General features: G+C 36.1%; 1 protein-coding gene across 1 annotated transcript in view; it reads right to left on the bottom strand.

Annotated features, from left to right (window-relative positions):
• The window catches only part of LOC118743925 (guanine nucleotide exchange factor DBS-like), a 107,914-nt gene that overhangs the window by 16,903 nt on the left and 64,019 nt on the right, over positions 1–26,992 (bottom strand). The window contains exons 2-10 of the mRNA XM_036476685.1: positions 21,839–22,396; positions 21,667–21,781; positions 21,521–21,611; positions 19,987–20,217; positions 19,739–19,888; positions 19,551–19,663; positions 15,882–16,113; positions 15,504–15,812; positions 15,232–15,441 (exon numbers count right to left, since the gene is read on the bottom strand). Coding sequence (XP_036332578.1) covers positions 15,232–15,441; positions 15,504–15,812; positions 15,882–16,113; positions 19,551–19,663; positions 19,739–19,888; positions 19,987–20,217; positions 21,521–21,611; positions 21,667–21,781; positions 21,839–22,396 — 2,009 coding nt within the window. The remainder of the gene's footprint in view (positions 1–15,231; positions 15,442–15,503; positions 15,813–15,881; positions 16,114–19,550; positions 19,664–19,738; positions 19,889–19,986; positions 20,218–21,520; positions 21,612–21,666; positions 21,782–21,838; positions 22,397–26,992) is intronic.

The following is a 26,992-nucleotide window of genomic DNA, read 5'->3' as shown; positions in this document are numbered from 1 at the left end:
ATCGACATTAACTGAGGATCGTTCTGCCGAATCACCGAATACTGGACATACATAAAGCTGATTTTCTTGTCGCTATTCTGTTGACGTCCTTCATCGGGGCATTAATCTTGCCACGTTCGTTAAGCAGTTATTTTAGACGCATAAACTGGAATAAGCGTGGCACTTCCGACTACTCCCTTTCAACAGCTGATTGCGTCGTTAGTAGAATATCACTCATGGATATTACAGTCAAGGTCGCTGTAGTCCTACTTAAGGTCACTAGGCGCTTAGTTAGTTCATCTTTAGGACACATCAATGTTTTTGAAAGCTTGTGAGGGAATGGTTGAAAACATTCTATCGGGTTCAAATTTAAGGCTCCATTTCACGGTGGCGTTTTCATGCTGCCCCAAAGTTGAAACTAAGGAGCTCAATCATGGTAGGCTCAAAATGAGTTAACAAATCTCTATTCTCTCTCTGGGTACTGAACATCAAAATATATGCAGCCGGAATATCCACCTGGCCTTGGTTGAACTGGAGATGATCAGCGAAACTTCTAGGGCTCACAAAGCTGCAACTTTCGATTTCAGGGGAGTTTTACAAAGGACACTGTCTGACACTTGCCGAGACAGAATATCACTTCTAGTCCATCCTGCCGACTCTATTTGTATTATGTAGTTGGATAGTCCTAAAACCTTTAGCCTCAGCAAAGGTTAATGTGATTTACAATCTAAAACACTAAACCTATTTGTCTTGTCGTCGTTTAAAGTACAAAATCGCGTATAAACAAAATGCAAAACCGCGTATATGAGTTTGTTTAAATTATTTTCTAGAGAGAAAAACACTCATATTTTAAAATGGTTCCCTTTTTTTATAAAGAAATCGCATTTCTGGCTAGTATATTTTAGGCTGAATGGATAAGGATTTAGCCAAGAGCTTTTGTGAGCAAATCCAATTTTTGGCAAAAAATGTCAGTTAAGCGGTTTTGTACTTTAAACGGCGTTATGTTACGACGATTTTAATACAAGGATTGCTGGCATACTATTCAATTTCTATATTTTTTTTGATCAAGTAATAATATTATTAAATAGGCAATAAAACCTCTTAATCACTGTCGCTTCTTAAATACACAAGTAAATATGTATGCATGGGTACAGTGTAAATTTTACACGCAGTATAAATTACATTGCGTGCAGCTGTGCGGCAATTTTGACTTCTGCAATATCAACACCTCACCGCGTAGTTAGAGAAGGTGCCGCAAGAGCTGTGAATTTTACAACCATTTTTGTGGTGCCATCGAATCCACATATACATAAATGTATGTACGTGCATATGTACTTTTGCAAATTTTTAACTTTAATGCCATTTTCACACTTCACTGTCTGCAAATTTTATGGCTTTTTGTCGTTTTGTATTCTATAATGAAGACTTTTTCGATTCAAAGTGTTGCGATAGAGAAGTTGTAGAAAATATTAAAAAAATTAGATAAATAGTCGTTGCTACTAAAAACTATCTAAATTATTGAATGTTGTGCGCCGTACAGAGCGCCATTGAAATTTTCAAACATAATTTACAGCATTTTAATGGCCACTCCAGGCGAGCTCGTAAATTGGTTATCGTCATCGAAGTGCATTTGTTTCTCGCTGCCTGAGTGAGAGAGTGAGAGGAGTGAGTGAGTGTGGATGCGTCCATTTTACAGTTTTCCTTTTTGGTGGTTAGCGGTGTGTTTCCGTTTTATGGATTAGAGTCGCGAGTATTATTTAGTGGTTTTTAATTGCCATTTTGGTTCTATCGTTTAATAAATGATAGCTACTACTTAGTAGCAAAGTTTAACAAATGAGAAAGTGATTATTTTAATTGAATTAACTTTCGTGGGTGAAAGGTATATATGGCTACTTTTTTGCTTAGCAAGGTGGTAATTTCATTAGCACTCTAACTCGTAATACTTGTGACTTGATATACGGCGATGAAATGTTCAGATAGCTCACATTCAGAACCTAGAAGCCTATAATGTCGGATTAAGAGTTTAACAAAAGGTGTTCGGCAAGGTTTATTTTTTAATTTTTTAATTTTTTTTCTTTGGTTTGCACTTAATATGAGCAGCTACCTCCTTTGAGTTGTAATCTGCTTTTTTCAATAAGCACAAATTGCAGTTAAGTCTTGGTGGATTTCTTCATAAATTTTCAATAAGAAGATATTCAGCCTTATCAAGAGTTTCACTTTCCCCGAGCCGGTTCACTTTTCACTTTTGGTTTCCATGGTTTTGCTATGAGCCGATGACAAATTTTCTGGTGATTTTTTTTTTCAGGCGAAACTCAGGATAAGGCAGATTTTTTTACACCGAAGCTTTTGTGGTGGGACTGTTAAGTTAAGTTTTCCAAATTGATAGCAAGAATATACTCAAAGATATTTTAGTCAATCGAAGTTACCGAAATAAAAGGCTCATGAAGAAATTTTCAATAAGAAAAGAAAATAGGAGAAAATTTGAGTTGCGACGATCTTGAAAGGCTAAATAGGAAAATCGTGACCAGATGAAATATTAAACATAGTGATTAAAGTAGCTCTACTAGGCATACTTATATGTACACCGATATTTTCTGAGGCATAAATAAACAAAAACTGGTTTTCCTGCTACTATTGATGATCTTCGGGTCTATAAGGACAGTCGTTCAAGCATTGTTCCCAAAAAATTTATGAATTTTTTATGATGTTACAAGATTGTCCACGAAGCAATTACCACTACCCAAAATATAAGGAACTTTTGTGTAGTGGCCATTAGAAATGCGTTAAATTCGACACTATTTACAAGTCATGGCAACTCTTCAAAACTTCTCCATTCACTCAAACGTACGGACCATAATGAGTAACTATTTAAAAGCAAGCTTTACGGCTCAGATAAATTAAAAAAGAAGCAATAAGTCACAGGTGGTTTTCCCACAAGGACTGACCCTAGGCAAAACTGTCGACTATAGGGACAACATTGCAATTGTAGATTAAGCGTAACTAGATACACATATTCACACATATTTGAACCGAAAGTATCAATACGGAAAGATTAGATAACCAACAAGCGATACCAAATTACAAAAAAAATTAAATCTGAAAATTATTTACGGCTATTTTAAGTGCAATTGTACAACAGAAGTAGACGGTCCATTTGTCCTTTGTGTCCAGTCGATAGTGAAAACGGGATTTTCTTTTTAATATCCTCAAGCTAGCGGGTTATCTTAACCAGTAAATTGGGAGAAACACCTAGCTAGCCTGAATAGATTATAATTGAAGGAGAGCGCAGAGAAGAGTTCACGTAGTACAGTGGTGGTGTTTGATAGAGTTCTCTCTTTCGTGGTAAGTACCTCGTTATGGGATTTGAACTATCGTAATATGGTTTCAACGGGCCACTTAAGGATATTACGTCAAAAAGGATAACTCAGGTACACTTGATAGTTATGTATATGTACGTAGCTCTGCCCAATACTGTACAATATTTACTTTTGATTTGAAGCCAGCGACAATATTATCTAACTCTAAATTCGATGCACTCTGGGAAAGTATTCTAAGCGAAATGGCTATTAAAGAAGATTGCTTACAATCAAATTCAATTCCATCAATTCGTTAACCATAGCTGGACCACGAAAAAAATCTTCCAAATGTTTTTTGGTCTCGATCAAATCAATAACCGATTTTATAGCCCCACAAGAAAATGAACAGAAAGATTGAAAACAGGAATTTACTGTTCATAATCCTGCAGAGCTTTAATTTCTCAACCAATTTGAGAAAATTTTTTTGTTTTAATGAAAGCTTATAAAATTACTTGTTGAGCTCGATTTTGGAATGTTTATTTACTTATTATAAAGTTTTTTGTGCAGAGTGCAGAGAAAGTAGCAATTTGGAGAAAATGGATTCCCCTGTTCCAGTTAATAAATGTTACATAAGAAAAACTAGTTGAAAACATGTATAGGGTTCTCCCAATTCCAATTTTTTTTTTTCAAAAATGTTCATAAAAAACAAATAAATTTTTTTTTTTATTTATCGACTTTTAACAATTTTTTTGCTCTAAATGTTTTTTATATGGAATGCCTGGTCCTTTCAGCTAAAAAAAAGTATTAAAACCACTCGAAACTTGCATTTTATGATACTAAATTTAATGAGCTGTAGTACATATCACATTCCTAAAACTTAAAACGATTAGCGCAATTTTGAAATAAAAAATGTTCTCATTATAACATGCTGTCTGCACTCTGTTTGACGTCAATTGACGAAAGAAAGGCCAAATACTAACAACAAACGATGTAGTGTATGGAATTATGTAAATGAACTAACAAACACACAGCAAGTATCAATTAAGCACTCCTCAATTAAAACCGGATTATTAATTAATTAATTAATTAATGCCAACGGTCTTCTACCTACACTCTTTCCCGTACAACCGTCTGAAGGCGCGCAGTCTGCGTGACGTACGGACCTTTAAAGAAGAAGAAGAAAATACTCAGCCTCAAAGCCGGGATCATTGCAAACATTTTGCTGTCCAAAGAATTGGCCTGATTGCGTAAGAATTAGCAGTTAGTTGTGCTAATTACTACTTTCATCCCAAACAAATTTTTTACATACTTACTGGTATTTTCACCACCACTTAACCAGTACATAAATAATTCATTTTTCATGACGGGTTATACATAACAGCAGAATCTTGTCACATTGTAAATATTTATTGACCTTGCAAGCGATAGTTGACACACCAGAAAGAGTGGTTTTTTTCAATTACCAACACCAGCTAGACGGGCCAAAATGCTGAGCTGCTGGTAAGAACAAGAATGCAAACGTATGCAAAAAAAAAATTATGCGGTAATTATAATACATTAGGGTGGTCCAAAAAAAAATCATGCGAAAAAGTAAATTCGGAATTTTTATGCTCTCACCCCTTAGGGTTTTTCTATCCCGAAAAAAAACTATACCCTTATTTTTTTATTTTGAAAAAGAAATATATAAATTTAAGATCGATTAAAGCGCTCAAACTTTTCCATGTATTTTATATTGGAAAAATACCACTTTTCGTAGAAAAGGTATAATATTCTTGAAAATCAATATTTTTCGATCGAAAAACTCTGTTTCTCTTCAGGAGACTCCCAGCGATAATATCCAAGTGTTTATTTATTCAAAAATTCTTTCTTTGTAACCATATTTTATAGGTCCCCCAAAACCCTCAGAAAATGCTAAAAAATTAAATGCGGGAATAAATAGAAAATATTTAGTATTAAAAAATGGTTAAATAAACAATTGAATATTGTTACTGGAAGTCTCCTGAAGAAAACCAGAGTTTTTTAGAACGAAAAATATTGATTTTCAAAAGTTTTATGCCATTCCTACGAACAATCCTAGGGGGTGAGAGCATTAAAATTCCGACTTTACTTATTTTGAACCACCCTAATGTACATAAATACATCTATATTTGTATCTTTTATATCCATACATTCAAGTTTACATATGTATGTACATAAGTGCATTAGAATATTCTGCGTTTGAAGTAGGTCAACTGTGTTTTTTAATTTATTAAGTGGTTTGCATTGACCAATTTAAGCCAAACAAATTTCTTGGTACTTGCAACTGGAGAGCATACACCAGCACGAACAAGTTTGTGTACAGAATGTAGTTAAATACTGGCACTTCTTCATTGTGGGGGGTAGGTATTGCATTGGTCGGCTGGCATACATAATATTGCAAGTATTTGTTTGCTACAAAATGCATGCTTTACGAATAAATGTTTGGGAATAAATATGTGTTACATGAGGCTTACATTTCTATCTGTGTTGGCGGCTGCAACTAGACTATCGGTTGATGACCTATTTCAACATCGAAAAAACAGAAGCGGAAAAATGTGTTCGTGATGATCACGAACAGCAGGCAGGCAGGAAGGCAGGGAAACAGCCCAGACATTCCACAGAGTTGGAAAGAGGACAACCAACGGCTGGCGCCAGCATTTCATGAAGATGAAGATTTGGCGAAGGAGGCCTTGGGCAGTTTTTAGTTGCGTGGAACAAATGATAAATGTCTTCAAGGCTGATTTAATGTTAATCATTTCTTCATGCCACAACGAAAAATGCAATATATGTAGTACACATGCATGTGCATTAGGGTGGTCCAAAAACAGTAAAGTCGGAATTGTTGCATTTCTCGGGGCTTTTGTGGGTTTTTGGCGGACCTATAAATTATAGTTGCGATGGAAAAATGGTTAAATAAACAATTGGGTATTATTATTGGGAATCTTCTGCAGATAAACCGAGTGTGTGGTAAAAATATTGATTTTTAACTATTCTACACCATTTCTATGAAAAGTTATTTTTTCCCCATGTAAAATGCGTGAAAAACTTTGAGCGCTTTGAGCGACCTTTGCATATTTTTTGATTTCAAAATAAAAAAGAGGGGTATATTTTATTTTTGGTATAGAACAATCCTAAGTGGTGAGAGCATAAAGATTCCGACTTTACTTTTTAACATGCATTTTTGGATCACCCTAATGTGCATATGTCAATCCAACGCATGGTTAACCGCACGAGCTTAATACTTTGTAGAATGAGTAAACCATCTCCTTATCTATTTGCATGCGTTAGTTACAGACGGCAATGGATCTCAATTATAGAAAACTAATACATATGTACTTTAGGGTGGTCCAAAATTGTACATAAAGAATCAGCTTTTTAAAATTAGCCCGCTGTCACCCCCCAGAATGGAAGAATATCGAAAATAATGGGACCATTTTTTAAATATCCTATTTGGAAATGGAGTTACTTGCACGTAAACTTTTATCCCTTCATCTATTTTCCAACACGTAGTCAATGGCCCTGAAAATTTTAAATGCCGCATAAGGGAATGCCGAAGAAAATGCCTCAAGAGAGAAGTAAAGATTTTCCAAAATACCTTTGATATGTACTCCAGATCTTAGGCCTGTATACGAAGATTTGAGTGTATGTTGATATACTCCAAACAACTCAGAGTTTAGTCGCCCGCATTGTCTCAGATATTTAAATAATAATATAATTTAAAATTTCCAGAATAAACTCGATTAAAATTCACATGACTGATTTGAAAAAAAGGCTAAATAAATAAAAAAAAAAACTAATATGAAATGCAGATATTAATCGCATTGCTATGTACAAATTATATTGCGTCATTCTATTCCCACACTACTGTTGCCTCGTTATATTCACTACAGTACATATTAACGCGCGTATACGATTATATCAAATCAGATCTCTGGATACATTCTGTAGAGTGAAAAGTCAGAAGAATCATGCTCAATCAATGGCAAATGGTCGATTGCCAATTACAAATGCTTGCAATTTTTCCACCCCATTTTCTACACCTCCCCAACATTCCGGCCAACACAAAAGTGGTTTTGCGAATTGTGATTGTGTAATCCGACCGGTGATTTCAAGTTTTATTTACCTAGAATTCTGCACGGTAACAATGCGTAATAAATATGAGAGCCGCAGCTTCTTTGTACGAATATGTTGCAATAGAATCCTGTTCTGCAAGAAACCACAGAAAGTGGGCATAGACGCGCAGGCGCAACATGCAATGGAATGCAAAATGTTTCAAGTTTAAGTTATAACCGATTTGCTCCGATACTGTCAGAGTGCAGGCCGGTTTGTGGTTTAGTTAGTGGATAGTGGTTGTGTGTTGGTTTGTTGTTGCGGTGCTGAGCTGTGCTGAGCGGTGATTGTTGGCCTGGTTAAACTTTAGACATTGACAGTGGCGAGGTCAACCCAAGTAGAGAGCACATACTTGGTTTAATGCTACAATTGAGTATACTTAAGTCACTCAACGGATTGTCGCAAGCTATAAAAACGTAATAATAATGAAGTACAACTTGTTAGAGTTGCAAGCGGTGTGTTTGAAACATCGAGTCAGCATGAAGCAACATGTTGCAGTAGCAAGGGAACAAGTTACTTAGTAGAAAAATATTAAAAAAAGAGCTCAATTGAAGTCAATCAGCTTTCGTCTGTTTATCTGACGTTTCGTCATAGAGACAAAGTTTTCTGACTGTAACAGCGAGTTGTAAGCATAAATGGTGCTTGCTCCCATCAAAAGTGCGCAGTTTTATAGTTTGTGAGCCCTTAGCTCCAAAGTCGCGTGGGACCCACACAAGTTCAAACTTATCATTTTCTGTGACTTAGTTTATCTGCAAACTGCATTAATTCTCCCAAAATTCAGGGCTTAAGGAAGTTCAAAAAGGTGATTATCTTGTTGCTTTAATCGACAATTGAGATATTCACTAAAACGTTTACAAAGTTATAGATTCCGAGATAAATATTTCATTCTTAGTCCTGCGAATGGTGGGCAGGTGAAAAAGAACCGCTGAGATGATACCACCTCATCCTCCGCCAAACAACTAAGGACATAGCGATTCGAAACGATATTAAATCGAACGCATGGGTTCCTATTAAATAGTGCCTGGACTTGACTCTTGTCAGAAGCGATAGTGGACGCTTGAGCAGTTGAAAACCCCCCATTTGACTGCCTGCGATTGACTATTGGTTAAAAAAAAAAACTTTCCAAAATTTTCTCCCAACGATCGCTGAGCCGACTTAAAGCCCATTTGCTTTAGAGCAGTCCACATGTGGTCACAATAACTCTTTTACCATTGCTGTCTGGAGAGATGGCTGATGCAGTGCCCTAGAACCCAAACCAATTAAAATTCAAAGTAATCCGAAGCAACCAAGATAGAGTCAGGCATTGAGCGACTAGTTTCGATCGCACCGTAAGCGATCCTGGATACTGTTTGCCGCTGGCCAGTTAGAGAAAAATTCATCCGGATCACCAGCCAGTACCTTACATTGGAAGTAGCTTCACCTCTTCATAATATCGCTTTCAAAGCCTCCAAGGTAGCTTCTTATCTAGGAAAATGACCAAATATTTGACGCAGTCTGAATTCTAAAGTAAAATGCCACAGATCGGTGTAAGCTCAGCAGTGGGCACTGTATAATCTCTGGTGAACAAAACGAGCTCCATCTTATTTTGCAGCTGGCACACCAATTCGCGACTAAGTTTAAGCAGCACTCAATAATATCCAACGAAGTAGCTAGAAACTTTCCTCTGAAGATGAGTTTGATATCGTCAGTATGGTCGATAACCCGACAACTTCTCCTTTCAAGCTACTCCAGAGCGTCGTTAATGATGAGGATAAGACCGTCCCACTCGAAAGATAAACCTTTGTATTGAAAATCGACATGAGTTAGAGCTTGACTGTAAGTGTGAGTGAATGTTACACTTCTCAAAAAGTAGGTCCGCCAACTGAGTTTCGAAAGGTTTCTTGAAGCTACAAGGAGGGTTAATGGTTGTCGTAAGGGTACGGAGATGAAAACTGACACAACATATATTTAAACAAAGATAAAGAAACTACGTTTTACTGCTCTGATATGGGCACGCGTTCAAAATAGGTTGATATAACGGAAAACAAAAAGTAGCTTTGATCCAATATTTTTCGTGTAAAATCCTGTAAAAATGTCAAACAGAAAAATTACTCTCTGAAGTGAGAGTAAAAAGTGAGTAGGAGCAAAAAGTACGGGAACAAAAAAAATACTTGTTTCCTGTAAAACGGTCAACCAGTGATCGCTTGACACTTTTCATGATTTTACCAGAAGAAGAAGTTCGGATAAAATCTTGTAATTTCATTCTCTACACAACTCTCTAAAAATCGCTCTCATTTACAGGACTTTGGAGTACGGGTTCATATTTCCTGTAACTTCCTGCAAGTTCGTGTAAAAACGTTTAAGTTCATGGAGTACTGGATCAGAGCGAGTGTATCACAAATAATTATCAGAAGGAAACAGTGGAACACATAATTTGCGAGTTTCTAGCTTTCAGAAGGCAAATACTCGTTCTAATTACGTTATGAAGTTCAGCTACAAGGGATAGAATTAAAAATCGGCAAAGGGCCAAATACTGTTTACTACACTTCGCTAAAGGAACGATAGGTTTGTGAGCAACGACTCATTGATGGTCGGACCTCCTCTTAAAAGCAGGCAAAAGTGAATACTGCCTACTTTCTTGGAAACTAGCTGGCTGAGCGCCGAAGTAAAATCATCACGACCCAGCATATACGACGTCTTTCTCCTTTCTCTTTCACTCTTTAAGACCAAAGGTGTTAAATAAAGGTGTTAAGGAATTATAGTAGTAGTATTATATCTTAGCCTCAGTACCTCGGAAACTCAAAGTTCTTCCTGAAGACATAGTGCAACTTAAGTTCTAAGCTCCTTAAAAATTAAGTTATGCATTTCTTGCTCAATTTCACTGAATGCATTCCCAGTAAGGCAATGATTACTATTTATTTTTGTTTCAATTTTCTTGTTCTTATAGGCAATCAAGATTTCAGCACAGCCATCAGAGCCTTCAACACAAACGTGACAGCGATCAATCGAAGTGTCGACTTGTTAGTTGTTGCAGAAAATGGGTGTACATACATACATTTGATTACACATACTCGTACGCTTATACTAACTAATTCATAGAATATTGTCGTTAACTTGTTTCTGTAATTCGATATGCAGTTATGTAACTGTAAGCTTGATATCACCACATCTAATCAACAAGAATAGAAGGCAATTACGTATGTATGTATGTATGTAACTATATATGACACATATGGCTATGCAAGCCTGCAAATATAGAGATTTTTTTTTTTAAAGGGGAAACACAAATCAAGAACCACAGGTAAAAGCAACAATTCTGAAAAAAAAGTTAGTGATTCCACTTTTAGTTGTTTTTTTTTTGAATTTTTTTTTTCTTTGTAATTCTTGTGTAATTAAAGAAATTGCAATGGCCAGTTGGCCAGTTGAGCATATGACTGCAGTCAAGCAATCAAGAAGCAGCAATTGCGGTAATAATCGCACAGCCGATCACCATGCGCTCATATCCTTAGAGGAAATATGAGAGATGTGTGCGAGAGGGGAAAAATTTATCATTGATTAGGCGGAGTTCAGTAGCCCCACAGCTTGCCAGACGTTGCAGGAAAGAAAAACATGCTTGTAAAACAAAACACGTTAGCTGCCGCTTGATGCTGTGGCAACATGATATACATACAACATTTAACATTGCAAGCAAAAGTGCGCCAGCTAGCTATGACAGCAAGCAACAACAGCAGCAGCAAGCAATGTAAGCGTTTTGTTTTGATTTGATTTTAGCTGATTTAAGCTGAGTTGATTTCAACTTGCTCGAATTGGGATTAACCGCCTGCCATACAAGAATCACTTGCGACAGTCGACCGATAAGAGGTGGGCGCGCTAAACTGGCTCCAAGCAACAACTGTTGCACGCATGCGCGCGTTTTACGCCATTAAAGGCCAGCCAAGGTAAACGAATTGGCGTTGAAGGAAATAAGATAAGCTGTAGTATTTACGCAAACGCAAGCCATTTTTTTTTGTTTTTTAACTGGCATATGTACATACATATGTTGTGGCATGCCACATTGACGCGTTGCACTGGTCAAGTGGACAAATATGGGTTAAGTGATCAGCCGCCAGAGACTTTTAGTCGATTTTTGGAGGGGCAAGTGTTGTAGTGTATTGGCAAAATGTTGTTGATGAGTTGTTGCAACTGTTGTTTTTTTGGTTCCTTGCAGTCCACTGTTGTAAAACGCGCGCGCGCGCGACTACTCTGATTGTGAATTCAGGCGAGAGCAGCGGAAATACGGGTTCAAAAAAAAAAATATATATTTCTGCTCACTTCCAAACCACTTGTATTTAGTCATTCACGAATGTTGATGACAACAAATTTGCTTTGAATAGCAACATGTGTTAGGAAAAAATAACCAAACGAAAAAGCAATTAAAAAAAAAAATATGTATTACGAAAACTGCATTACTCACTGCAAATTCCGTGGCAGTACCATTGTTGCTGCTCTCACCGCTTTCGTTGTCTTTGCTTTCCTCATTAATTTTTTTAAAATTATGCTCATTATTTGTAGCACTTCCACCATCACAGCTCTTGTTGTTGTAGTTATCATTATTGTAATCATTATTGTAATCACTTCTAGTATCAATAGCCGTCACACTTTTATTACACAATCGCGCTGCGCTGCTGGCCATTGCCATAGACGTACTGGTGGACCAGCGTCGAAAAAACATAATATCGCTCGCAATCACGGACATATTTTTAGGTATTTTTGTACTCTTTTTTTTTGACGAGATTCTAACAAAATTTATGCAAACATACTTTTATGTGTTTCGTTTTTTTTATCGCCACACCGCGATAAAAGCAATGAAAATACATACACGTTACACAAACAACAAAAAATGCGAAAAAATTCTACTAAATAAATTGCACGAAAAATTAAGCTCGCGCCCTTTTAAACGGCGTATGTGCGAAAACTGAATGTTAAGCTTTGACCATACGAATGTTCGCTTAAAGCGCGCTATCAACAACGATAACGACAACAACAGCATAAAGCATTTGTGATTCACAATGCTCTGCTAATGCATAAAGTAAATAAATAAGTAAATGGTGTGGGACTACAGTGAAACGCTGATATAGAGGACTGACGGGTGAAGCCAGAAAAAAGGTAAATGCAATTACAAAATCAGATATTTTTTGCTCCAACTGAAAGGATAAAAAGTAGTCCAATCGTCAAACAACGGAAGCCTAAGCCGTAATAAGAAAAAAGTGACTTTAAAATTTGAGTATAGACCCTACGTACGGCTAAAAATGTTTCTAGTCTTCATGCGTCAAGCACCCGCACATATCTCGGTAACTGTCTTAGAGAGAGCTGTGGTCAGACTTATGGGCACTGGATGCACAGAAAATAATTTAGCTACCCTTTCTTAAGAAATGCCACTCTAAAAGGCCTACCCAAGAAAAGTTGAAAAAAGTGCTTCCCTGCATGCCTTGTAGAAGGGGCTTTTCTATTTATAATTTACGCGAATGTATAAGTTTATACTATTTAGCATTACAAATGAATTTAAATATGCATTTTAGATTGCAATAAAACATATTTGATACGAACCTTAAATAAATACCTTAAACAAGTATGATTTCTATGAATTAAAGGAGCAGCTGTATAGGAACTCCTCCAAAAGCCCTTCTGAAATACGTCCTACAAAAGCCCTTCTGGAAGCCCTTCTATGGGGAGCGAAAGCAGATGGCCTTCACTTTGTGCCACTCCATAGAAAAAATAAAGCAGAAAAGAATGCAGAGTGAAAGGCGTTTAGCTCTCAAGAAGATTTTTTGGGAGGACTTTTAGATCCTGAAATTATCCACTGGGTGTTTGTTTAAGTGACATCAGCATTTGAATGTTCTGTAATCTTGGAGGCTTCGACTTTGTTGCTAATAACTCGAAACACTGCGCATCTATACTGTCGCAAATGATCTCCCTCACATATATATATATATATATATTTCATGATCAAATGATCGGATCTAAACCAGATTAGTATGGGACCACCTCGGAGACACTACCTTTCCGATGCAAAAAGAATTATCGAAATCGGTTGACGCGGTCCAAAGTTATGTGGTAACATATGTACATAAAAAAATATTCAGACGAACTGATAACCTCTTCCTTTTTTGGAAGTCGGTTAAAAATAATTTGCTAATTTGATAAATTTTATAAAAAAAAGTTTGTTGCCCCTACGGAGCCAAAAGATAGAAATGATCATCGGTGTACTACAATATGGCTCGTTCGAAGATCACTGTAGTGTGTACCAGGCAGAGGCAGCTGCCATTAAAGAAGCGGTGACTGCTCAGTTGTGCGATGCCCGCAAGGAAGGAAAATATCTACTCTGATACCCAAGCGGAAATTCGGGGCTTTGAGCTCGCGAATGGTGAGTTCAAAGTTAGTAGGAGAGTGCCTCACTCTTCTTCCAGTAGTGTTATTTCCTCGTCAGACATTGTCATATGCCTGTGGGTGTTCAGAAGGTAGTCACATCACATGGAAACTGTGCTACGGTGAGGCACCATCGAGTCTCATTGAGAAAAGTGAGAGTAGCGGTATCTTTGTGACAATATTTTTGGGTGCATATCGGCCATACTAAATATGCGATGATAACCGGTACAACATGGTCACACTATCATGCTTGACTAAAAATAATAATAAACAAATTGTCGACTTTGATCGGGCTATGAGCGCCTGATAAATATCGCCATATTTACAATTTGATTGTTCTAAAATAAGAAAAAGAGTGTTCACATTATCGGTGCAGCATCATTAATTTTGATTCATTATACTCAGCAAAATTTCGGCTTAGATTAAAGCATTTCGAAAAATTGGGCCGTATGCATAAAAACTAAGCAATCGCTTTATCTTAAAGTTTCATACATTTTACTTAAATTTATTTGTACAAATTGAGTAAAAGGTCTGGAATTTTAAGAAAAAGCATTTGCTTAAGTTTTATGCGTTAGTGATTTTTTACTATTTCTGCTATCTAAGTACTATACTAGCTTGGAGTGCAGTTTTGCTATACTAATGGCATAAATAAAAGTTTTTGGAACTTCGAATGCAAATAAAACGTCACTACTAGTTGATATATATTTAAAAATAATAACATTTCAATAAAGCAATCTCAACTCTAAGCGCACCTTAATGACGAATCGACTAATGCGCACTGTAGTCATGCGAAGAAAAGACGCCTGTTTTTACAAATCACCAGAACATCAAATCACATAAAACATGTGGACGCTGCACTTGCATGCTTAGGGAAAACTGTTTTTTTTTTTTTTTTTATTCTATGTTTATCAGCCAACTGTGGGTGCATTTCATATGGCAATTTGGAATTCCAGCATTTATGCATGCTTCAATTGATGGGTGTGATTTTTTTCTATGAGTCACACAATTCTACACTTAAATATTTGTCTTTGTTTTGAATTATGTTTTCATTGTAGTTCTTGACTACGGGACACGTGATGTGTGGGTATGGAATGTCAATTGGACGTGGGAGTCCTCACACATACTGACTTAGATACATATGTATTGGCACTGCAAAATTTTTCACCATACATATATGGAATTTTTTTTTTTAATATTTTTCCGCAAATTTTGTATAAAAATATGGTTAATTCTACAATAAAAAACGTAAAAATATAATTCCTAAACTTTATGCAAAACTCACGAAAATTCGGCAAATTTTCATGCAAATTTTCAATTTTTTAATCAAAGTAGGTAGGAATTACCGTTGATTTTTGGCATTTTTTTTCACGCAGTTCTTCCATACAAAAAAAAATTTTCATGGGAGAGGCATATTTGCAATACTTATAAAAAAAAATCCACTTACTTGTGATACAAGTGCTTTGGTTTCGGGTGTTGTACTCTCCAGGAAGATTTTCTTAAATTCACTTGGACTAGATAATTTAAATTCCGCTGCAGAGGAAATAAAAGCCTGTATTTCCTGTAGGCTCTGTTCGGCAATTTCCGGCGAAGCAGAACATTTCTCGATGCGTTGTGAGGCCAAAAGCTCCACACCATTGGCGCACCATTGATTAGCCTAAAAGAAAAGTTTGATATTCGCACTTTCTTTCAAAGTTGTTAAAAAAAACTATCAACTACCTTTTCTACTCTCTCCATAAGTTCACGATTCTTGGCAAGTATCTCCAGCCGCTTGCACAAACGCTCTGTTATAATATCGCACACTCGTTGCAATTCATCACACTTGGGTTGTACAATCTCCCACGGATAGACGCCACGTACGCCAAGCAGCTGCTGACCGGCGTTAATCACCTCACCAGCACGCTCGATATCCACCTGACTGAGCTGTTGATAGTGCTTCGTATCGGCCATCAGAGTGTCAACGCGCTCCACACTTTCACCAATTTCGGTCATCTCAGCAACGCATTTCAGATGGGCATCGAAAATGGTCTGCAATAAAAGCGGAAAATTGCTAATAGGTACAGCGGAAAATCTTGATTTTGTTATACAAAAACTCACCTGCAGCTCACGGAAATCCTGCTCGAAGCGACGCAACTCCAGGCACTGCTGCAGTCGATTCCGATGTGTGCGCCAGAATTCGTCAAAGCGCCGCTCGGTCTCCTCCAGCTGCACCAGCAGTCTACGATAATCGCGACAATCATCAAAATGTTGCGGTTTTTTGAATTTATATTGTTGATGATAGATTATTTGATGAGGTGGGCGATTGCTAGCACTGTTCCCTGCACTGGGTCTGCACGTGAGTGAGTAGTGAGTTCAATAGCACACGAACAATGCGCGGCATTGCAATTTTGCCGCGGGTGTTTCATTTCGTTTTTTTAAATTATTAAAAGAAAATCATAAATTTTTTGGGACGTTTTTTAGAGATTTTTATTTTGTATTCGCGAGCGAGCGAGTGTGTTTGTTTTATTTTTTATTTTTAAGTGGGTGGTGTGTTGGGCGAAAAAAGAGAGACAAGAGAACACAATATGCTTATGAGAGCGATGACAGAGGAATGAGCTAGTGAAAGTTGCTTTGAATTTTTTTAGGTACGCAATTAAAAAAGTTAACGAGTTTTTTTTGGTGATATGGTGTGGTGCGGATGTAATTTTTTTTTTGCGGCGTAATCCGTGTGCGTGCTTGTAATTTTGATTGCCAAATGTGAGTTTGGGGGGAAAAAAATTTTTATTTTAATTTACATATATTGAAAATGGGAGGCATTGCAGTGTTTAGCGTTGTTGTTGTTCAAGTAGTATTTGCTTGGTTTAGCGAATTGGTTAGTAATATTGAACTTATTTCAAATTGTGTAAATGTCAATTATTCATGTAGATAGTGTGTATGTAAGAGATATGTTAAAAGCAACAGTTAACAAAACTGTTAGTATCAATAATGGTTTAATCTTTGGACTTGATTATTTATTTATTATTTGAATTATGCTTTCTTAAATAAAATTATACAAAATTAGAAAATTTCAGCTTATTTTCGTAACAAAGCGAAAGATCCTAGTTTATATTCCGCCTTATGTATCGGTGGTGACGTTATAACTATGTTTTGTATCAACAAACGTGCTACACTAAGGATATTGAAATATTTCTTACAAAATTAACATACACAATTTCGTATCTTTAGTTAAATACAATTTTCAACAACAACACAAACAGCTATGCGCCTAATTTGAAATTTGACACGATTTAAATAAAGAGTGGATACTGTTAAGAATCAAAACTTTCGACAACAATGAAGGCTAGTGAATATCCATAGACAATGAAGCTAAGCTTGTGTATTGTTGCATGCAATTAACTGAAAAAATTATCGGGTTTATGAAATGTAAAAAAATAATCGTAAGGAAAATTTAACATTTAACGTTTCAAAATGTATGTACGTATGCATGTAGTTAGATACATATGTATGTGTAAGTACAGAGAACATTAACGTACTGGTTTAAATTTTCGTCAAAGTACAATAAGATGATCTTTTTTCAAATACCTATTTAGAAAGTTAACCTTAGTACAAACCAGTGAGTATGGTAAATATGGGTTGAAACAAAAAAACCCTACATTATCTGAAGTAGGGACGCTAATCATTATCAATAATATTCTGTAAAACAGCAATTAATCATTATTTTTTGGTTTTTATTTTTTTTTTCGCTCAGAAAAAAAGATTATTATTGTGTTCTATTTGTCCACTTAGAAATAGGGAACGAGAACGCGTTATAGTTTTGGTTCAGTTCTGCACGACAACAAAATGTCAGGAACGTTCCCAAAGGGGAACAAAAGTATTGCTAGCAGTTTGAACGGGAACAAAATGAGTACAAAAAGTTCGAAACCTTTCCGTAAAGAACAAAACTCTCGGTAGCGTTCTCAAGAAGATCAGAATGAGAGCGAAACTTTCTGGAACGTTTCCCAAGATGTAGCGAACAGAAGGTGACGAATTACGCAAACCGCTACTCTGGTTTTACCGATGTTGACATTAATTAATAGTAAATTGTGCCTCAAAAACATTAAAGGCACTAAAATCACTGGTTTTTCAAATGTTTTTTATTAAAATTTTTAGAAGTCATATATTTTAACAATTTAAACCAGTTAATATACGTTTAACATCAAAAAATGGAATATTAAGAAAATTGATACTTTGTAATGACTAGGCAATTGAGAAGTAAAGCCCTCTCTCGCCATACAAAAATCACACTCCATAAGGCATTCATCATGCCTGTGTTGGTGTATGGTGCGTAGGTAGGCATGGACAATGAAAATAAGTGATGAAGCGGCTCTTGGAGTTTTACCCAAGATTGGCGATGGCGAATACCGCAGACGATGGAACGATGAGCTGTATGCGCTTTGTAACGACATAGACGTAGTGCAGCGAATTAAAATTCAGCGGCTCCGCTGGCTCGGTCATGTCGTTCAAATGGACAGAAACGCTCCAGCTCTGGAAGTATTCAACGTGGGTCTCGATGCTGGTAACAGAGGAAGCGGAAAGCCTCCTCTGCGTTGGAAAGACCAGGTGAAGAAGGACTTGGCTTCACTTGGCATTTCTAATTGGCTTAGGTGGTTACAGCGCCAATAAAGAAGAAGATAATTGGCTAATCTGACATTATATTTTATCCTCGTATTCGGCTTTGTTTACTTTTATTTGAGAAATGACTTCGCCGCCGGTAATGCACAATCTTGTATAGAATACATTCTTGAGCAAAATAAGAATGAAAGTATCTAGAACGTTTGCAAGGAGGATCAAATAAGAACAGAAGTGTGGGCAACGTTCTGCTGGAAAACAAAACGTTTGGGAACATAACGTTAAGAATGAGATGTGCGTCTGCATGTTGGGATTCTGTGAGAATCACGATGGTTATTTGTAAGCCAGAAGACGGCTGGATCTTCTTAACCTGCTAGATCGCTTATCACTAGGGGGAACTGTACATTTATAGGACAATATTTCATTTTCTGTACAAAAAAAAAAAAAAAGTTCGTATCTTAAGTCTTTCGTTAACTTTATTGCATAATTATCTCTCAGTTCTGTCTTGATCAATTTTTATACTAAAATTTTGTCCCTGATTTTCCAAAACTCTTCCGATATACATACATAGATAGTATTGAAGGATTGAAAGTATTATGTACTTTTCTTGTTCATGTTTAAAATTCTGAAATTGTGAACACCTAGAGCAAAATGCAAGGAAATCCGGAACGGATTCTTACAGCTTCTCTAGCTTCAATATTTTTTCCAAAAAATAAGTATAAATATATTATGTATGTATGTATGTATTCTCATATATGTATGTATTTACAACTTAAATTTGTAAACTGTAGTTTATGATTTTCCTTTTAAACTAATTACCAACAACAATGTATCGTAATACCGCAATTAAATTACAATTACAAGTAAAATGTAAAATCTCTTTACAAAACCAGTGCAGAGCTATAGTTACGCAAATAAATATTATACCATAGAAAAGTGAATTATACACAAGTAAATAAGATATAAGAAGTTAATATTTTTTTTTCTTGGAAGGATATCCAGAGGATTCTAAAAAATGGCTTTTTGGTAGTTATTAGTAGATAAGAAAGTTTTAAAATGATAAAACGACTTCAATGCTATGTAAATATGAACTCATTTGAAAGCAAAAGAAAGCAAACGGAGTTAAAAAGAGAACAGTAGAAAAGGCAGTAAGTGCGTGAAAGCAGTTTTAAAATTTACCGCTCTATTGCGCTAACATTGCCAGTACGCTCTGAGAATTCCTTAATCTCCTCATTCCCTTTGATATTGTTCAACAAAGTTTCACCATGCCTGGCAGCGGCCAATATCTCCTCCTGCGTTTACGAGAAAAGACAGAGTGAAATTAGTAGATAGGTATATAATTTTATAGAATAAATTATTTTAAAAACCTTCAAACGCTCATAGTCACCGCCTTGCACATCAATCAGCTTTTGCGTGGCCTCCACAGAGTTGGGAAATTCCGTATCGTGTATGGTTTGTATGAAGATATCCAATTCCGTAGAGACTTGATGCGTGAGACTAGAGAATTTCTCAAGTGACTGTAGGGAAAAGAGAAATGTTGGACGTACAAATGCATACATATTTAAAATTTTTTATAATATATCAAAGAGCAAAAGACAAATTGTTGTTCACTTACTATTCGCTGTTGTATCCACTCGTGATGTGAGTAGATTAACGTTCCGCCCATATCGACTGTTAACTGACTTTTGTCTATATACTCGTGCAGATCACTGAGCGCCGAACAGATTACCAGTCGAAAGCGATATTCATCTTTGGAGAATTTTGTGCTGACTTCGGATATGGCTTTTTGGAAGAGTCCCGATGGCCGCAGCACATAAACTACATGTATGATGCCGGGAAAGTAGATCTGTGAAATACTCTCAAAGGTTATTTATTCCACCGAGAAAGTACATAAATAAAATATGTATGATTTTGCTGGAACTAAGTTCTATTATGAAATTAGAAATTATGTGAAAGATTTTTGTAGGAGAACTAGACTTCTCCTGCGGCTTTGTCCGCAGCGACCATCGAAAGACATTTTCACTCTAAATTAAATATCAATCTTTATATAAGAGCTTAAGTACGGACTTGTTTTTACTGAATTTGTAATAGGTATGCAGAATTGCCTTATCATTTTTCACTTTATAATGAAACCCATTAATGCACCTTTCAGTTCAGATAAGTGCCTCCCCTACTCTTTACCAAAAAACGCAATTATCCATCAGCTCAACATTAAAAAGTTAATTAGCACAGCTTCTCGGAAGTTAGCGATAAAACCTTGGACGCTGTCCACTAGTTGGCGAACATCAGTTCCGCAAGGTACTCACTGCTGCAGCGGCCGTCTTCCTACCTTCCGGTAGACCTGTGGAGATCCTCAACAGCTCTGGTTGGCCTTGAGGCTCCTTTTCAGTCCGTCGAAGCCCGTTGGCAAGGTGGAAATCATAATGAAGAGGGCTCGTCGAGCCCGATGTAATATGCGAGGTAAATATTTTAGACGACAGTTAATGCTGCATTCTTTGCTGAATAGGGCCATACGCCAGTTACCAGATGATTGAACAACCTCTCAAAAACTAGTTGGAATCTTACTTTCGCCGTTAACAGCCCTGTTATAAATCTCAGGTTAGTCTTTCGAAGGGTGAATGGCTCCCCAGATATTTTGGGGTTATAGCTTCGAAGAAGCTCTTTGGCTTGCTTTATGCACCCGAACACACTTACTTCCAGCAGAGCCACTTCCTAAGCTCCCGCAAGACTAGTTATTAGACTGATGATAATCGGATTCTCATCCTGCCTACGAGGAATATGGGGAAAACTTTGAAGACACACTTATGAAAAGGGTATTTTACAGCCTCAAGTCCAGTTAAGTCAACATCGAAAGTTCTGGCTCTTTTCCAATAAATTAAAAGAGCTGAAAGGTTGTTTCGAAACATTGACTGAATTTTTGTAATTAATTTTACTACTTAGATATTACTATTGAGCAAATGTAGACTGGACTTGAAATTCTCTCAGAAAATTGTGTAAGCTGATTAAGAATTGCAGCGAGTGAGTGAGAAATACTTAGAAGAAAAGGAACGAAGGTAAGAAATTGCAATTTTGAGGATTTTTAAGGTCCAAGTATTTTTGTTTGGCTATCAGGGCGAGTAATTTTATTATTATTTGTTCATAAATTTTACCGATATCCTCTGTAGCGCTGTTTTCACCGACGTCCATTTGTCTTTCCGTCGATCGATGATTAACTGAAAACCCAAATCGGTATCTTGCAGCCTAAAAAAGATAATTAGAATATAATAAAATCTAAAAAATGGCATCGCTTGCTTACGATGGCACTGATGTGAGATATAAAATTAACTTCTGATAATCCGCTTCCTCCAACAAATGGAAATTGTTATTATCCGGAAATATGATTAGCGGACAACCGCCATGCGAGCGACCGCCTAAAAATATAATAAATTTCAGTGTAACATTCGCAACATACCGCTCCAGCAACTTACCCGTTATGATGGCATGTTGCGGATGTAACAGATCAGCAACATCGGCAATATTCAACACACCTTCACCGCTCATAGCAGCCGCAGCCGCAGCCGGGCTTATATGCTCCAACAACGAGTTTATACACTCAGCTGGCGGCAAATGATTTTGTGTTTGCTGTATTTGTTGTGGTCGTAATGTTATCAACGCTTCTGTGGCATATGAAACACTCTGTGCTGTTGATGTCGAATTGCTGCTGTTAGCCAGTGCGTTACTGTTACTGTTAACTGCTGCACTCTGCTGTTGCGTTGCCGCTTTTGTGGGTGTTGCTGCGCGGTGTGCTGGGGTGGTGTTGTTACTTGATATGCTGCCGGTACGTTGTAAATTTTGTTGTTGTGTACTAATTGTGCTGGTTGCACTCGCGAACATCGACTGATGCAGCACGGTTTGTATTGAAGCGCCACTACTCACAGATGTTTGAGATTCGAGCATATGTTGATTAATTAATTGTTGTTGGCGTTGTTGGGAGGCGCTCATCACAATTGCCTGCGATTCGGCAAGTACGCTCTCGACGTCATTATCTGGAAAGAGGATGGAGAATGTGGAAATGTATGCACAGATGCTGATAAGAAAGCTATTTTAGGGGGAAATATGTAGATAAGCACTTCACTCACAAACATATCGAACTATAACCGCCAAAGGGACGTAAGCGACATTTAAAAAATATTTTTTGTTTGATGCAGAACTGTTTCTGAGCATCTAGAGATATTTCTGCATAAAAAATATAAATTTGAAAAAATTGTTGCTGAGGTCTTTTTGGCTGTTACTGTTAACTGCTAACTCGATATGAACATACACTGCCGGCAAAAAGTATTGGCACAGCAAATTTATCTCAAGATATGCAACAATTTCTTTTTTTAATATTTTCCGCCATTTATATATAAAAAAAAGCATTGTAAAATATGGTTCGTTCTACAACAAAATAACATAAAAATATAATTCCTAAAGTATTTGTCAATGTTATTGTGGCTTGTTAACATTTTATTTTTAATATTTTTATTGAGCTTTGTACCGCGATTGTTTATTGGGGAAAATTTGTTGCTTTTTCAATTTTTCCTAATAAACAATCGTGGTACAAAGCTCAATAAAAATATTAAAAATTAAATATAATTCCTAAAATTTGTGCAAAACTCACGAAATTCAGCAAATTTTCAACTTTTTAATCAGATTTTTTAGAATTTTTTTTCTGAGTATATAGATTTGTAGCCAAATCAATATTATTATAATAAAGTACAAGTTTAAAGTAGCGTCGAATTACCGTTGATTTTTGGCAATTTTTTCACGCAGTCTTCCACACAAAAAAAAAAAGTTTCAAAAATACTTTATATGGAAAAAATGCAAAACACCTTCGACAAAAAAAAATCTCAAAAATCAATGCGATTTTTGACTAACTCCGAACTTGCAGTTTTTTACTAGAATTTAATTAAATCTGATTAAAAAGTTGAAAATTTGCATGACAACTTGCAGAATTTTCGTGAGTTTTGCACAAAGTTTGGGGATTATATTTTTATGTTTTTTGTTGTAGAATGAACTATATTTTTATATAAAATAGGCGGAAAAATATTAGAAAAATATTGTTGGATGTATTGTGAAAAATTTGCTGTGCCAATACTTTTTGCCGGCAGTGTACATACATACACACATAGATACATATATTTTTGGACTTTGCAAACAAAAAACTAGCAAACTTATGGTAAAGCTTTATCCCCATAAGCTAATAATTCTGTTTTAAAACGAACTCCTTTGAATGTTTACAGTTGGAATGTACAAATTGTTTGTTTCGTTCTGAACTTAGAGCTTATTTTCTTAGCATATTTACAAGAAGCCTAAAGTAATTTTTTTAAGGAATGCCTTTTTTAAAGTTTTTCCATACGGAATTCCATTCAAAAATCGCAAATAAAGACCTAGTGAAGTTTTGTGGGAAACTAAAAATCTTCGTGAAATTTTGCTAAAAGACTTTTATTTTTAAAAGTCATCAATAAAAATCAGTGTGACTTTGCTTTTAGAAGTCATCAACATAAATCAGTCACCGGCTTTTATTTTTTAAATCATTCGTATAAAGAATTATTAACATTTTTCGCAGTTAAGGAGGTGTTGGGAAACAAAAGCTTACTACGACTTATACAAACTTATACTAAAGCGAAAACCCAATTTTTGCTTTAGTAGAAAATAATTTTAATTATTAAACTTAAACTCACACAGATGCGCAGAAATTTCATTCTCACTATTGATTTTTCTTTTGCTGGAATTTATTTATTGTCTTTTTTTTACAAAGCATTGATAACTTTCATTGCCATTTTGGGGTCTATTGACCACATCCAAGTATAAATAAAGCATGACCGGCAACATAGTGAGATGCTGGAAGCGCATACGGCACAAGCAAAGTTGGTGAAGTCGTAAAATAAATAAATATTGCAAAGTATCATGTATGTATGTATGTATATGGGTGTGTTGTTTGCCCATTTTTTTATTTTATTTAATAAGTATATAATGGAGAGTATCGAGACGCACTTTTATTGAACTTAATTGGCGAATATTGTGAAGAATAAAAGTGTTCCGAATAACTTCAGAAGTGGAAAATTCTTAGTCTCAGTGAGTTCATATAAGTTAAAGAAGTTTATATTGCTTGTGAGTGAAGTAAAACAAACTATTGGCGCCATTAATAAGCTGTTATTTTATGTTTATATCACTTAGTCGAAGTTGAGTTTGCTGCTCAGAACGGCTGAGGCTGATCTGATCTTTATGAAGCCCTACAGGAATATTATTCCTAAATGAGACCACATATTGAAAAGCGGTAAACACAGAGTTTAGAAAGGATATTTGGTACATTGATGCATCCAAAAATCGTGATAAGTGTACTGGGGCCGGCATACTTGGGCCTCGATTTAAGAAAAGTGTATCAATAGGCACACAACTAACCATATTCTGGTCGGAATTTGTTGCAGTTGAAATCCGTGGCCGCGAATATGTTTGCAGGATACTTAAGAGCCGGTAATACGGTTACCTTATGGTGGTCTCCAGGTCATGAGGACTTTGATGGCAAAAAAGAGCGAAATACGAATACCAACGGAGCCTGCATTGCCCTCGGCCTTTTTGTGGTCCTTCGAAGGGAGAGCTTCTAAAATGGTGGGAGACTCACTAGCGTATACAAAAATTTAAAACGCAATCCAATAGACGTATAGCCCCCCTCCCGTATACCCTCTCAACTTATGATTGATCTAAGCAGGGAGGGTCTAAGAACTATCCCTGGATGCATGATACTGCAAGCTAAGATAGTACCTTATCGGTAAAATGGGACATTCTGAGGAGACACAATCTGAAGGTATTGTGTGCTTGTGGAGGAATACAAAGTGTGACTTCCCAATTGTAAGAAGCCTTAGGCTTTCACTACCAGGACCAATGTCGTCATCATGGGGAGTCTGCAAAACTGAGCAGGGCCTCTTTGGAATCCGATCTCATTTCCAAGTCGGTATTCCATAAAAAAAAATTGCTCATCAGAAATTATGAACTGAATTTTTTCTAAACTATTTTAAACAGTTTAAGGAAAAGAATTGAATACAAAAATTTAAAACATAACAATAACTCTTTTTATATAAAATAAATGCTTGAAGCACAAAAAAAGGACCAAAAGGAGGTGGCTTTGGGTGAATTATTTGCGGTTTCATAACCAAGATTTAAAAAGTATTTTTACCTATTTCATTAAAATTTTTCTTAGCAGGTTGCTCCAAACTTGTATTCATTTACGTATATAATCTATTTTATTGAATTATTTATGACTTAAGGGGCTTTTAAATGCATACATGTCGTTCGATAGTCATATTGAAATATTCTTGCCAACTTATTTATTTAACACAGATTGGAGCAAAGTGCCCTATAATTGAATTAATCTTTAATTGGCGAGAGAAGCGAAGTCAGAAAAGCGCAAAATTGTACTTTGACATAATTTTTTTTTTTCCTATTTTAATAGCGGAAAATAACATGCCCTAAAGGCCCGTTTACATACAACTTTGGCATTGCGCTGACGTTGGTGTCGTTTCGACAGCTGACTATGAATACATGCATTTATATGAAAGTCTCCACATAACCAAAGTTGGGCAACGCCAACGCCAACACAACGCAGAAAGATGGCCAACTCTCAAATTTCGCGCGCGCCGTTCGTCAGCTGTTACAAGTAACCAAAATTATGTGATTTAATATTTCTTTTTAAACAAATGCGGGCAAGAAATATAGTTCTAAATACAATTATTGATATAAAATTTTGATTTATCTGCCGCTGATATGTTAATGTAGTGACCAAAGTATTCTCTCTGAAGTGTTCATTGTAGCAAGCATGGGCGCTGCTGTCAAAGCGATGACAGCGCCAACGCAACGCCAAAGTTGTGTGTGAACGGACCTTAAGGCAGTAAGTGTGCATACATATGTATGTATGTATGTATGAAGATTTATCTAAGTAATTGTCACTTAAATTGCCTATAAAACTATAAGGTTGGCAACTAAAATTATAGAATTACATTTAGCAATTATTAGAAGTGACTCTTTTTTTTGCAAACGTAAATACAAACGACACAATAACGATACAACTGAAGATTTGTAGCCCAGTTTTTATCTACTAACCCCGCCCACTGCCCTCAAGCATCCCACAATAAAACGAATGGTGATCGAAAAAGGTAATAATTAACTGACCTTCTACTCACTGTAATTTAGAATTTTTTGCGATCATAAGATAGACTTCACATTTGTAACATTTGACAGTGCCGGCGACATAGAAAAGTACCCACGTGCATTTGTACTTTTAATTAGAAAGGTAATAACTAGCTAACTACACTTGTGTACACAGCCATAAATAGACACATACATATGTATGTACCTACATACGTCGCCATAGAAAAGACAATAAGAGCCACAAAAAAAACGAAAAAAAACGAAAAAAGTAGGAAATATTCGCTTTAGTGTAAAGCATAGGTTAATTGCTTTTCGCAAAAATAACAACAAAAATTTACATACACTATAATGAAAACAAAATAGGCTACGCTATTGTGTGAGCGCAAAGGCAAAACGGCATAAAATTGAGAAAAAGAAAAAAAACACAATTAAAAATAGTTTATATGTTGCAAATT

Source organism: Rhagoletis pomonella, unplaced genomic scaffold (assembly GCF_013731165.1).
Source record: "Rhagoletis pomonella isolate Grant_MI unplaced genomic scaffold, Rhpom_1.0 Rhpom_scaffold_00007, whole genome shotgun sequence".
Lineage (NCBI taxonomy): Eukaryota > Metazoa > Arthropoda > Insecta > Diptera > Tephritidae > Rhagoletis > Rhagoletis pomonella.
Note: the sequence above shows the minus strand (reverse complement) of the source record. Positions and strands in the feature narration are given on the sequence as shown.